The 13,205-nt window shown below is 36.1% G+C and overlaps 2 protein-coding genes across 4 annotated transcripts in view; one reads left to right on the top strand and one right to left on the bottom strand.

Moving 5' to 3' along the window:
• LOC119781528 (E3 ubiquitin-protein ligase UHRF2-like) overlaps nt 1–1,851 on the top strand; it is a 33,857-nt gene extending 32,006 nt beyond the window's left edge. For all 3 annotated transcript variants that reach the window (XM_038282021.1, XM_038282020.1, XM_038282019.1), the window contains one exon: nt 86–1,851. In XM_038282021.1, coding sequence (XP_038137949.1) covers nt 86–232 — 147 coding nt within the window. In that variant the 3' untranslated portion in view covers nt 233–1,851. The remainder of the gene's footprint in view (nt 1–85) is intronic.
• Nucleotides 1,852–5,069: 3,218 nt separating this feature from the next.
• Nucleotides 5,070–10,414, bottom strand: oaz1b (ornithine decarboxylase antizyme 1b). Its single transcript, XM_038282031.1, is given in 6 exon segments — nt 5,070–6,027; nt 6,112–6,197; nt 6,686–6,861; nt 7,098–7,184; nt 7,186–7,237; nt 10,208–10,414. Coding segments are annotated over 6 exon segments (657 nt in total). The 5' UTR covers nt 10,333–10,414; the 3' UTR covers nt 5,070–5,896.
• Between the last annotated feature and the right edge of the window lie 2,791 nt (nt 10,415–13,205).

Raw genomic sequence — 13,205 nt, 5'->3', positions numbered from 1 at the left:
CAGCAGATTAGATTTCTACATAGCTCCTGTAAAAATAAACAAAACTCCATTTCCTCATAATTACTCTGGCATTTTGTGTCCCCAGACTTGTCTGCAGCGGTCATTTCGGGCAGCGGTGTACACCTGCCCCGCCTGCCGACACGACCTGGGCAAGGACTATGTCATGAACCAAAACAAGAAGCTTCAGATTCTGCTTGACCAGTTCTTTCCCGGCTACAGCAAGGGCCGATGAGGTCCAATTTAGATGTATGGGTAGAACACGTGCACATAAGCATCCATTCTGTGCACCCCTGTATACAGTCAAGTACTTAGAGCTCCACTTTGAAATGCATTGCACTCACATAATGTACTTACCCACGGGCAAATGTATTTTGCATTTCCAGCCATTTATGTATACAATCATTTACACACAAACCACCTCAGTTAGAGACTGACCTCATCTGCTGAACTTGGACCATCTCCATTTACATCACCAGCCTGAAAATTTGAACTAAGGACATTTCTTCACTTCACTACTCCAGCCACCAGAAAGTGGGCACAAAAAACAAACGCACAATCCCACCCACCATCTCAAGGTTTTTTTTGTTTTTTTTTCCTCTGCGATTTTTTGTTTTCCTTCCACTATGATGCCCGCTGGCTCTGATAATTGACGCACAGTACATTGTTTGGGTGCAAAACTCCTGCTTGAAAGCGACACTTAAATTCCTGCCAACCTGCTTGCATTTTATGTACCATGCAGTTTTACACAAACTTGCAGAAATCAGTTTTAATAATCCCTCATTTGCAGTGTGGAGGTTTATGGTGCTAAAAGGAGCAGGTTTTAAGAAAAGATTCTCAAAGTAAGGAATTTTACACTGTTTTATAAAAGAAAATGAAGCACTATATTAGTGACTCGTGCTGTACGCTTCTTTCTAGGCATGTTTGATGTATTTTCCTGCATCAAGTTTCCGTGCTTGTGTCACTGCAAGTCGTCTTATTTCTTTCTATTCTAACAGGAAGGTCGAAAAAGGAGAACATGTCAATCAAAAGCTGTTACTACATTCTTTTTTATTTCTTTTTTTTTTTTTGGTAACGTGTCTTTTTAGGTTTATCTGAACTCCCACCTACATTTATACTAACCTCAAACCAGGGAAGGATTTTTGTAAAGATTTACTGCTAAATTGAATGAACCAGATCTTAATTTGACACCAGAAGAGTATGATTCTAAATTGCATTATAGGCATTAAGGTTTATCATTACTCACAAGAAAAAAAAAAATTCAAAAAGGAATAAATTACATTTACTACAGAAAAGCAACAATTATACCTTTTGCTATGGTAATAGTTTATCATTGTGATTTATAGCCTTATAATAATCATAAATAAAGCAGACTGAAACAAACATAATATTAGCTGGTTAATTAGTCAGGGTGTCTGCACAGACATGCTCTTTACAGCTCCCAAATGCTATTTTAAAAGAACATCGGTTTAGTTAGATTAGATTATAACACATGATTACCATATAAGAGGTAGCCTCCTTTCAGCCAGCTGGACTCCAGTGCACAGCAACACCCCAGGAAGGTTCTTTATGCTGCTATAGAAATACTTGATCATCCCAACACATTCTGAAATGCTGCCATAGATATCCAGCACTTTCCTAAACTTTTTTTTACCAGTTATACCAGTATAAACCTGCACAGCAGCAGTTTGAAAAATATGTTTTCAGCTAAGATAGAACAGCAGATGAAAGCAATGCGAGAGTGGTAACCTGGCTGTTTCCAACCAAAGAGGGCAACAGGTGCTCCAGCAAATTACAGAGTGAGAGAAATTAAGTGTTCGTTAACCTTTTAAATCATGCTAAATTGGTCAAGTAGACTCCCAAAGTAGATCTAAGATCCTCTAAATTAACTCAACATAGAGTATGTCTGAAGATTAGCCAATCAGGACTACAGCTCTACTGCCTTAAGCATCATATAATGCAGGAGGGAATATTTTCCAACTTGTTCCGACTTGAAAATCAATGCCTAAGATCAAACAGAAAGTCTTTGATATCTGTTTTTAAAAAAAACATACACATTTGCTCTTCTTAAAGAGATTTACAGGATGACAGTGCAAAAGAACAGATCGTTCTCAAATATAACTATAGCTCACATATAACACAATCAAAAAAATGTTGAAATGGAAAATGTTTCCCCTTAAATGGATATAAAACATAAAAACTACTGTTTATCGACATACTTAAGGATGTATGTCTTTATTTCATTGTCTACACATGAGATAAAACGTGTAGCCCCAAATAATAACCTTAAATCGACAGCTGTGATCATTATACAAACAATCCCATGTATACTATATGAATGAGTCCCACATTTTTTCTTTTAAAAAGTAATAACCAAAGCTCTAAGGTTTTCAGAAAGTACACATTATCTATTATGGATGAGGAAAAACAAATTTTATTTAGCTTGGCAAACAACAGAAGCCCTTAAAAAAAATCAATCTAATTAGCACATTTTCAATTGCTGTAACAATACCTAAGTAGCAATATTATAAAGATCTTGAAGATTCTAATTTTTTTTTTATCCTGAGTCACATTGACTTGGATTGTTTCCAAAGTTTATTACCCAAAGTGGTCTCGATATCCATATATGTTCACAATATGGATCGTTTTTCTCCACCATTTCTAGTGAAGAATAATTCTAAATGTGTTACATGCTTTAGAATGAATGCAAAATGATGATTCATTGTGACCTAGACACATTTGCACCTGCTGGTGTGGTACTTTAAAATGCCCCAGGTTGGCAGGTTTAATGGGAAATAAAACAAATGAGATGGAGAGCAGAGCCAGAATTTTTACACCGACCCATAACGTGGACAGAGGTCACCTGCAGGGTCACGGTTCAGATAATTAATTAGATCAGTTTGGGTTTTGTTATTTCTTTTTTTTTTTTGTGGGGAAAATGTAGCTCATGTTCAACTGCAAGTCCGTTAGCCCTCGTGGCAAAGCCAGGTTATATACGTCAGGCTAAATTTATACTTTAAGCCTTTCAGGCTCACATGTTTCTTTTCATATGCAAATCAGCACTTGTTCATCTACAGGCTGTTTGTGGTGATGTCCTTGTCTCTGTCGTCATTCAGGATTTTTTTTTTTTTATCAGCAACATGCAAATACAAATGCTACTACAGTCTTTAAAGCTAAATGTGATGTGTATTATCTTGAGATTTTTTTTCTTCTTGCATTGACTATGAAGCTAACAGCCCTCCTTTCTTTCTGCTGTGACCTTTGCTCCTATTCTGCTCTTTTTCTGCTCTCCGTGAAACTATAGTACTAACTTCTAGACGTCTTGTGGACGCTTGGCTGCAGTGCCGTTTAATTTTTTATTTTTTTGCACTCTACTGAAACACAGGTTGCGCGGTCACATTTGGTTATCCTTGAATGCTAACTGTTATCTGTCTGTACTCTGATTTTCTTAGTTGATTACGTTCGGTTTTAATCATTAGTCGGTTTTATGTTGGAAGCCTCAAATATTTTGCAGCACATGCCAATCTGAAAAGTTTCGTCGCTTCATATTGTGATCTGAAATTTTATACATGTCATGATTCTTGATATGTACCAATTAAATATTTGGTTTCAGGAAAAAGAAACGTCTTTTTTTTTGTATGCGGATTTCATAAAATAAAAGAATAAGATCATGTTGTTCTAGTTGGATTAAGGCTTATTGTAATAACTTAATCATTCTGGAATTACTCTTTGACAGAACATATAGCCACATCCCTTCTCACAGTTAAAAAAAATACTTTATTTCTCTGTGTGACACATGTAAATGTACAAACTTTCATGTTTTGGGTTTTATAAAGAACTTTAGCCCATTATTTTGAATAACTTTTTTACAAAAAGCTGTAGTCCCAATTTGACTGTCATTCATGTGTGTGTTTGGGTAAAGACATTCGTAAGGCTGAAGATTGCCTGGATTCAGCACAGGAGTCTGGAGCTCCATTCCTATAGTGTTTTCCTCCGTTTACCCTGCTAACGGTTAAGAACTAGGAGCTAAAGATCAAGCACCTTCCACATAAGGCAGTTTTTAAGGAGAGCAGCCCATAAGAAGCATGGATACCTGCAAAGTATACTTAAAAAAAAAAACAATTTAAATTATAACCAGACTTTGAAGTTTAGTTATCAATAAAAATGTTTGGTCATAACTCAAGTTCCCCAAAGGTTATCGTTTGGGAGACAAATTATCCATGTTGTACATGAATGATATATGCAATGCACTTATTGCTCCATGGATTTGAAAAAGGCTTTTTCGACATTAGCAGATGTGAATTTTGAACCAAAGAGAAAAGATCTTGATTTTAGAGTATTGCTACAAACTTATCTATTGAAGCCCACATACAACTATAAATATCACAGCAATTTTAGGAAACAAAAAGCTGCTGAGGCTGAGGTGGAGCTGTTCTCTGTCCGACATGCTTGTTGAAAAAAAGGATCCGCTGAGATCAAAATGGTGCTGATGTGAACTTTAACATAAAAGGTATAAGCAACGCAAGATAATTTATCCAAAATATAACTTGTCCAACGTAGATCAAGGCGATTTGTATTGCGGTCCAAAAAATACAGCAGCCCAGTCACCCACTCTACCCGTGACACTCCAACAGGTAATATGCCCAATTACAAAACTCCGCTCACATCCAGTTGATCCATTCCTCTACAAACTGAACCATAACAGCTATAAACCCAGACGAACAAAGCATCTTTTCATTTATGGCTCCTACAACAAATATTGAATACATGTTGATTTGAAACAGAATATTTAGTATATAAGCTCCAAATTTGAACAGTCAGTGATTGGAGATACTTTTAACCTCCATATTTTAGGAACAATATACAGGTAAACGATCCAATGTGTAGCTTAATCCTCTGAAGCCCCCCAGTGGTTAAAATATAAATGTCAAGCTTGTTTGGATTTGTTGCATGAAGTGAAGGGAAGATTACAGATACTAGTTACATTGTGCTTGAAGCACATAATTAAATAGGTATTCAAGCTGACTTATGCCGCTGACTACTTTCAAACAAAATGCACAAAGAGAAAAAAGTTTTTTTTTTGGTTTTATTATCACAGAAGCACAACAGGTACCACTATGCAGGACATAATACCACCATGAACAAAAGAGTAAAGGAATGCTAATGCCAGAGGAGAACCTAATCCAGAAACACCACAGCATTTTACTTCCAACCTTAAAACAATACTCTACTATAGCCTGACAAACTTGGGGAAAAAAAAAAAAAAAAAGTCAAAAGCTATTTGGATTATTTGTTTTGTTTCATCAAGTACCATTTGTCACTCACTAGCACTTCGATTTTATACTGAATCACTTTCATACACATGCATTGGCTTTCGCCAATTTAAATGCACATCTAAAATTAAGTGTTTCACTACTCGGCTACAAAGTACCAATTATTGGGGCTAATTAGTCAATATAAAGGGTATTACTGTGACAAAAAAAGCTGGTCCCATTGAGAAGTATTTCAGTCTAGGGAGAATTATTTAGAAAACTTAACAATTTAGCCAATCCCAACAACACTGGAGTATCCATGTATAAACCTGATGACTTTTTTGTACATTCAAGAAATTAAAGTCTATTGTAAATATAGTCAACTAGCTATGAAAATGGCAAAAGGATAAAAAAAGAAAAAAAAGTATATTTTTAAGACCAGATTAATATAACATACATATATTTATATGCTTGAAACAAAAACACAATGCTAACTTTTCCCTTGATCAGAAATTTATGGTGAGCTTTAATAGGAAAGCTACAGCTTCGGATTCAACACAAAACAGCTATGGATGTAAATAAAGCTGAAACTTTAAGATAATGGGGAGCATGTAAACTAGCAGGTGGTGAAGAAGATGTCTGGAGGACTACTCATCATCTGAGGAGTCCCTGTCAAAATTATAGGCCATGAAGAAGACGTCAGGTCGAGGAGGGACGAGGGCATGGCCCGGTTTCACAATCTCAAAGCCCAGGAAACTGAAGGTACGCACCAGCTTAGCTGCAAAAATGAGACAAGGAGGTTACATTACTAGAATACTAATAACAGGTGTGAGCAAAACACAGAATCAAATGAGACACTCACCACGATCATCTCTGTTCTTGTAAAAGCAGACAAAAACACTAGCAACTTGCAGATGTTCTTCAGCAAACTCCAGGAGAGCCGCAAAGCTAAGAGAAAATGACGTAACGTGATAAGTAAAAAGAAGTAAAGGTTTTTCAGACCCACAAATTGTACATTTATTCCGCCCACTAGATACAGTAGAGATGGCCGATATGGACTTACATTGTAAAACATTAAATGTGGTGTATTTTTGTTATTAAAATTATTTACTAATCAATTTAAGCCTATAACAAACTGCAGAGCTCTCTGTCCCTCACTGAAGTCAAAAGCTTTGTAGACAGAATACTTAAAATTCACAATATGCATGTTAGTGAAAGTATTTATGCTTTATGATTCATTTAGTGGGGAATAAATAAATGTAACAATACAGCCAGCTTTTGTGGTTTTACAAGACATTAAATGGAATTGATTGTGGGTGTGGACAAGTCAAAGTACTTAACCATCCTTTTTTTTTCTGCATAAACTTAAATGATAACAAATGTCAAACCTTACAAACCAGCACAAATGAAGAAAGGCTTCAGCTTTCTGTTCTCACCTCTCTTTGCTGCCTTCTGGAAAAGGGTCAAGAAGAGGCATCTCCACATAGAGTGCACTGCTGTTGAGGACAGCATCCCACTGTATTGTCTTGGTAGCTGTGGGACGACTTTGGAAGTGGATTATTCTTGGACGTCCATTTCCTGCAGGCTCTTCCGTTACTGTCAATTTTCGGTCCTGAAATACAAAAAAAGTTTTTTTTTTTAAGAAAAGCTGCAGTTTAGATGAAATAAAGGTAAAAAGACAAAAGATCAAAACGTATCAGAGGTACAAATGAAACATGGCAAAACCCAACAGTGATACTGTTTTATAGATTCGACATCCTGTATATTTAGAATGATCACATTTAAAGTGCTTTTACAAAAGACATGGGTGCATTTATCAGCACGTTTAACTCCTGTTCGTTAACTTACTGAGTAGAGCGGCCGAGCTGAAGGAGCGTGATCCCGTGTGCCATTCCCTCGCCCACCTGGGATCTTCAGGGGTGGGAGAGGGGCATCAGGAGCACCACAGAGGCCCTGGGCCGCGGGTACTACTACAGTGCAGGGACAAGCTGCAATAGGAAATGGAGAAATGCATGGACATAAGAAAAATACTTAAGGTTCCTTTAATAGAAGTGCTTCATTTCAAAGCATCCTATTCAAGAATGATTCATCATCTACTGTTTAAAATAAATCGTCATTGTTTAAGAACTTTAACGATACAAAGAAATATAAATACTAAACTCAGACCGTTTTCAAAAAGTATTCAGAAAAGGTAAAAGAAAGCTTTGCAGTAGGGCTGCAACAACGAATCGATAAAATCGATAAAAATCTACTTTTAAAAGCGTTGGCAACGAATTTAATCATCGATTAGTTGTGTCGCGCGATTAATGCGTCATCCGCCGCTGCCGTCATCCGGGGGAAGAAAAAAAAATATGGCGGAGCGAGTCAGCGCCGCAGTTGCAGTGTTGTCAACTCAGCGACTTTTCAGACCCCTTCAGCGACTATTTTTCAAAAAAGCGACTAGCGACAAATCTGGCGACTTTTTACGGTGTCACTGGCGGCTTTTGCCTGCCGTGGGGCGCCTCCCCCATCCCAACGCCTTTCTCCCTCTCCCACAGGAATCCCTCTCAGCACGGCAGTCAGAGCCGCAGGATTTTAGTGAGGAGTTTACCCTCAGCGTCCAGACTGCAAATGAAGCGCGCATGCGCCGGGATTGACGGCGCAAATTGATCACAATAATTAAAATAGCCTGCGCTTTGTAAAGTGAAAAAAGTCGTAACATGCAACTTTTGTAAAACAAATGAACATGGCGCGGAAGCACCACTGTTATGACGCAGCACCTGAAAAGAAAACACGTTGGAGCCTTCAATGGCAGTGAAGAGAGCTGATCAGCAGGATGAGTAACCATGTTTGTTTCATTTTAAAGAGGGGAAACGTAACGTTAGTTTCTCAGGTAGCTCATCTGATGCTTTCCTTACCTTGTTAGTAGGTTACAGACAGTGATAAGGTTGGCTACTTATTTTACTTTTAATTTCATTTAAATTTGTTTAAGCAGCGTTTATATTTTCTTTATAAATAAATTAACTTGCAAATTATGAGGGCAAGGCTTTTAAAGTTTAAATCTTCTGGCAAAGATAAAGAAAAGAAGATCCTGCAATTTATGGAAGTAAAGCAGAACAAAATCCAGCAAGATCAGTAATATGTCAATTAATTATCTGCCACATTCCCATGTAAATACCTGTCTTTGGAGGATGTGTTTTTTAGCACCCCTAGTTCTCTCATTTTTATTCCAAATACAATTTATAATTTGAATCATAGGTCTATTTTTATCTCTATGGTTCAGTATTTTCTCAAGCAGCAACTTTAACTGCTATACTTTCCTGTCTTAAAAGGCAGAACTCTTCTAGTCTAAAAAAACTCATTTGTTGAAATGGGGGGACCTATTGTTTGAACCCCTTAGGGGCTTTAAAAAACAAAAATGCCTGTCTCTTTTTGCGCTTTATGAAACAAAGTAGCCTATATTTTGTGGATGTACAGCTACATTTCTCATGTAAGTTTGCGTAGTTTTAACACAAACATTTATTTTTCATATTGCACCAGTAAAGTTAATGAGCAACCTGTACTTGTGTGCTTGTTTGTTCTGTCTAAAATTTTTTATTTTGGAATAAAGAGGTTAATATAAAAAAAATTTTTTGTCCGATTCATCGATAAAATAATCGGCCGATTCATCGATTTTTAAAATAATCGTTAGTTGCAGCCCTACTTTGCAGTATTTTCAACAATGTCAGTGATTCTATTTAAAGTCCTTGAAACGTTAATGGCTAACAGTGAGTTGATCTTTTTGACTTCAATCCAAAACAATATTGAATTATAGTAAATATCTTAAACATAAGTGATATTTTTGTCATTACGTTGACGAAATGCAGTTTAGAACCACAAAATGTTTCCAAAAACTTAAAAATAAGGCAAATGCAATTCAAGTCTTTAATAGTTACTATTCCCAGACTTGGGGAGAAACACCTTCTTCAAAAGACGTAAATCAAATGAGTAGTTGTTGGAGATCTGATTCATTTTAAACTCGCAGATAAGTAGTTCTCTAGCGCCCTCTACTGCAGGTAAAAAAAAAACTAAATGAATTGACTACCGTATAAAGATGAATAAATAAAAACTCGCATTATAAAATCCAAATGGAGAAGAAAAAAAATGTAAAGATGGTTAAAAGAATCGCATACCTATAAATAACCCCTGACACATTTCAAGTGAGCATTTGAGAAATGGTGTACTGAGATCAGCACTACTGTAAATTTTGCCACAAAAGTAGAAGAATCTAACTAACTTTATTTTTTCGTCACAATATGAAGGGCATCGTGTTCTGGCAACGTTTCCCCTTACTTTCACGTTAAAATGAAACAATTATGCAACAATAATTAAAGCTATTCTTGTTTTCCTGAGCCAACTGTCCCTATACCTAACCTGATAGTTACAATGTTCTCCAGAGTTCAGTCAGAGCTTATGTCCCCACGGGCCGTTTAAGCAAACATTTGACTCAGCTTCTGACCACTGTGAGGGTACTGACTGCCAACTACGTCATTTTTTTATATAATTAATACATTAATAATTATCTGTTTGTTCCAGTTTGAATTAATTATATAATATCAAAGATGTTATCGCATAGGAAAAATACAACAGAGAAATGCATAACTTAATAAATTATTCAACTGTGGCTAAACCGTTAGCTTGTTAGCCCATATTGCTATCGTGACGCAACACAGTATCAGCAGTTACTGTCAAAGACCGAAGAAGTTGACTGTCGTTAAACATACATTTTAGTTTTTATTTATAACGTTTTGAAAACTTCGAAATAAAAAAGGAGCTCCCACGCAAATTTATATTTTAATAAACATTACGTTTTCAGGTATCATATTGTTATATGTGGCTACTTCCGTTTTTATGTTCTTGCTAGCTCTACCTCTTAGCCACCCCTCCCCCACAGCACCGTTAGCACAGCTACGTGAGCAACGTTTTCATCCTTTACTTACTTCTCAATCATGTCACAGATACCGCTACTTAAATTCGCCATGGTAGTACAGGGCTGAGGTTTTCCTTCTTTCTCGCGAGCAAAGCAATGACTGTTTAGGATCCGCTGGAGGTTGGATTTTACCATCCGGCCTCGGGTAGAGACACGACTGGCTGACCTCTCTCTGCTATGCTAGGCAGGGTAATGACCGTCTTGTGGGTTGGCAGCAGTTTTTACGGAAGCCGAGACGCTGAAAAGTCAAATAAACGTTATGTGGCAATATTACTTCCTTTCAACATAAAAGTCTTTCCAAGTTGTTTGACAAAACAATTATCCTTTGTTTTTATTACCAACGTGTAGGAAAACGTGTTGACTTAAGAACTTAATAAGACAGAAAAAATGGTATTGATTTTGTTATTGTGTTATGATTTTGATTACTCTCTGCTATGACTATGACTATGAACATTTTCAATTTAAATGCAAAAATATTATTTAAATAATTTTTCTTATCTTGCACCAGCATTAAACATACTTTATATACTCATGTGAAAACCGACTAACGTCATACATAATGTTAATTGTCCGAAAAATAATGATAAAAAGTGATTAAAATATGTAGGTATTCAATTACAAAGCACATATCGACTTTGTTTCTTGTTTTGTTTTGTTTTTTGTTTTTTGGAACCAGAAACCTTTATTTTGAAAGAGACAGTAGAAAACGCAGAGCAACCGTTAACTTTACAAAAACACTAATTAGCTAGCTAAAGCTAACAGTAAAGTAGGAAAGGAAACTACTTTACGTGGCTTTTTCATAGAAAAATAAAAGTCTGCGCCCCAACTTTGACTAAAGCTCTTATGATACACCTATAACTGCAATTGTTGCTGTCACAATATGTTGTTGTCGCATTTATAGAATAGTTAATCTGGTGTGTTTACATTTTTTTGGTCAGCTTTGTAAGTGGTTGCAGCTGTTGTGTTAACTAGATACTGAAAAATAAATACAAATCACAATTCCCTTGTTTAATATTTCAAATTTAATTTCGTACCTAGATGGTCAAAAAAGAGAAAAAAAAAGGCCCATTTAATTTGGCTTTGGGTTCTAAATATGTGAAAATATAATAAATCCCACAGCATGACATTCTACCACCATGCTTTACCAAATTAGATAATGATACTATGAAGTGGCGGCTAGTGGTTAGGGCACTGAGCTGGAATCCAGAGGTTCTGAGTCCCTGAGCAAAGACCCTTAACCCCATACTACTCCCTGGGCGCTGCACCATGGAGACCCTTAACCCCATACTACTCCCTGGGCGCCGCACCATGGCAGTCCACTGCTCCCCAAAGGGGATGGGTTAAATGCAGAGTTCATTTAGTAGCTCTGTACTTGTGACAGTAGAATGACAATAAAACGCTGGGGAAAAAAAAAAAAAAAACTTGTTAATTGTTGAGTTGAGTTTAGGAGCATGTTGTATTTTACACACATTCTGATAATCGTACAGGTGCATTTGGGTAACCGTTTTTGTTTCTTTGTTTTTACTTTTTGTAAGCTCTGCCATGGTGCCAGGCTACCTTTTTCATTTACCATTTTCACCATGACTGCTGTTTAGAAGAGGTAACAGTCTGTGGGTAGACAGACACATGAACGAAACCATACAGCAATTCACGTTCTTACAGCCTGCTGTCAGAAAAAAAGAATTTAGTATTTTTTCATTTTTTATATCACAGCAACAAGCTTTGTTTTTAGGGGGCATTTAACCATTAATAGGGCACTTAGTGAAATACTTCAAATATCTAAATTTCAATCAAAGAGTGCACTGCAAATAACTGAAATCTAAGTATGTCAATTTTTCTTAAAATGAGTGCATTTTTATTTAATTGAGCAGGTAAGTGACACACTTTGTCAATGGAACAAAAACAAAAAAATACATTTAAAATAAGGAAAAGAATGCACTCTCCTATTTCAAGTGCAAATATCAAATAATCTAATTTTAACGATAAAAATAGTCCTAATTTACGTACTTAAATTAAGGGTAAATACACTTAACTTAAGACATTTTCGCTAAGATCTTAGAGGTCCAACTTAGATCTTTTTGTAGTGTGTCATTGGAATCCAGGACAAGACATTATTACCTTTGTAACATTTAAAAAATTTGGATATTTTGATGGCAAAAATGAATGTCAATGTAGTAACAAGAAACTCCAACTTGACCGACTATATCAAGAAAAATAAGAAAAGTGCTTCTATAAGAAATTAATGAAAAACACTCTGAGAGTGAAAGAAACACATTTATTTTTAGGTACATCACAACCTTAGAGGCTTATAAACCTTTTAACTTTACTTTTTAAATTTTTCAATTAGCTTTTCGGGGCTCCATTTGTAAGGGGTATGCAAGTGATCAAAAATGGTAACTAGCTGTATAAAGGGTTAATGTAATAGTCGAGCTTGAAGTTGCTTACAAATATGACATCTAAGAAAAGTTTTTTGTTGTTTTATTGTTATAAATAAATATCTGAAAATGGGATTAATGTTTTATTCATATTTTCTGTCTTTACATTAAGACCCTTGAGTTATACTGTTTAGGCCTCAGATGTTTAAATACATAACATTAGACAACAAACACTATCAGAAAGGACCAAGGAAGACATCAGAAAGGTCAGGATTACATCAGATGTTAGAAAATAAATACCATCATTTTAAAAAAAACTTGCAAAACTATAAACTAACCAAGAGGTAAAAAAATAAAAGTACAGCATTAATCAGAGAAGCAGCCAACAGGCCCATTGTAAATCATAAAGCTGCAAAGACCCAAAGGAAGTGTATGTTGAGAAAAAGTCACAGGGGATTTTGTAATTTGCTAAGAACCACATATATCCCAGCAGCCATAACCGTAGCAACACCTGAGAGCAAAAAACAAAAAATGACAAGACGCCATTCCAATTATTAGACATGGTAGTGGCAGCATCATGACTGTGGTCCGATTGAGGTTGAAACTATGGATGTGGCCAAACTCAGGACAATG

Source organism: Cyprinodon tularosa, unplaced genomic scaffold (genome assembly GCF_016077235.1).
Source record: "Cyprinodon tularosa strain WSP-4 unplaced genomic scaffold, ASM1607723v1 ctg179, whole genome shotgun sequence".
Lineage (NCBI taxonomy): Eukaryota > Metazoa > Chordata > Actinopteri > Cyprinodontiformes > Cyprinodontidae > Cyprinodon > Cyprinodon tularosa.
The sequence above is the reverse complement of the archived record's forward strand: the minus strand, read 5'-3'. Positions and strand labels throughout refer to the sequence as shown.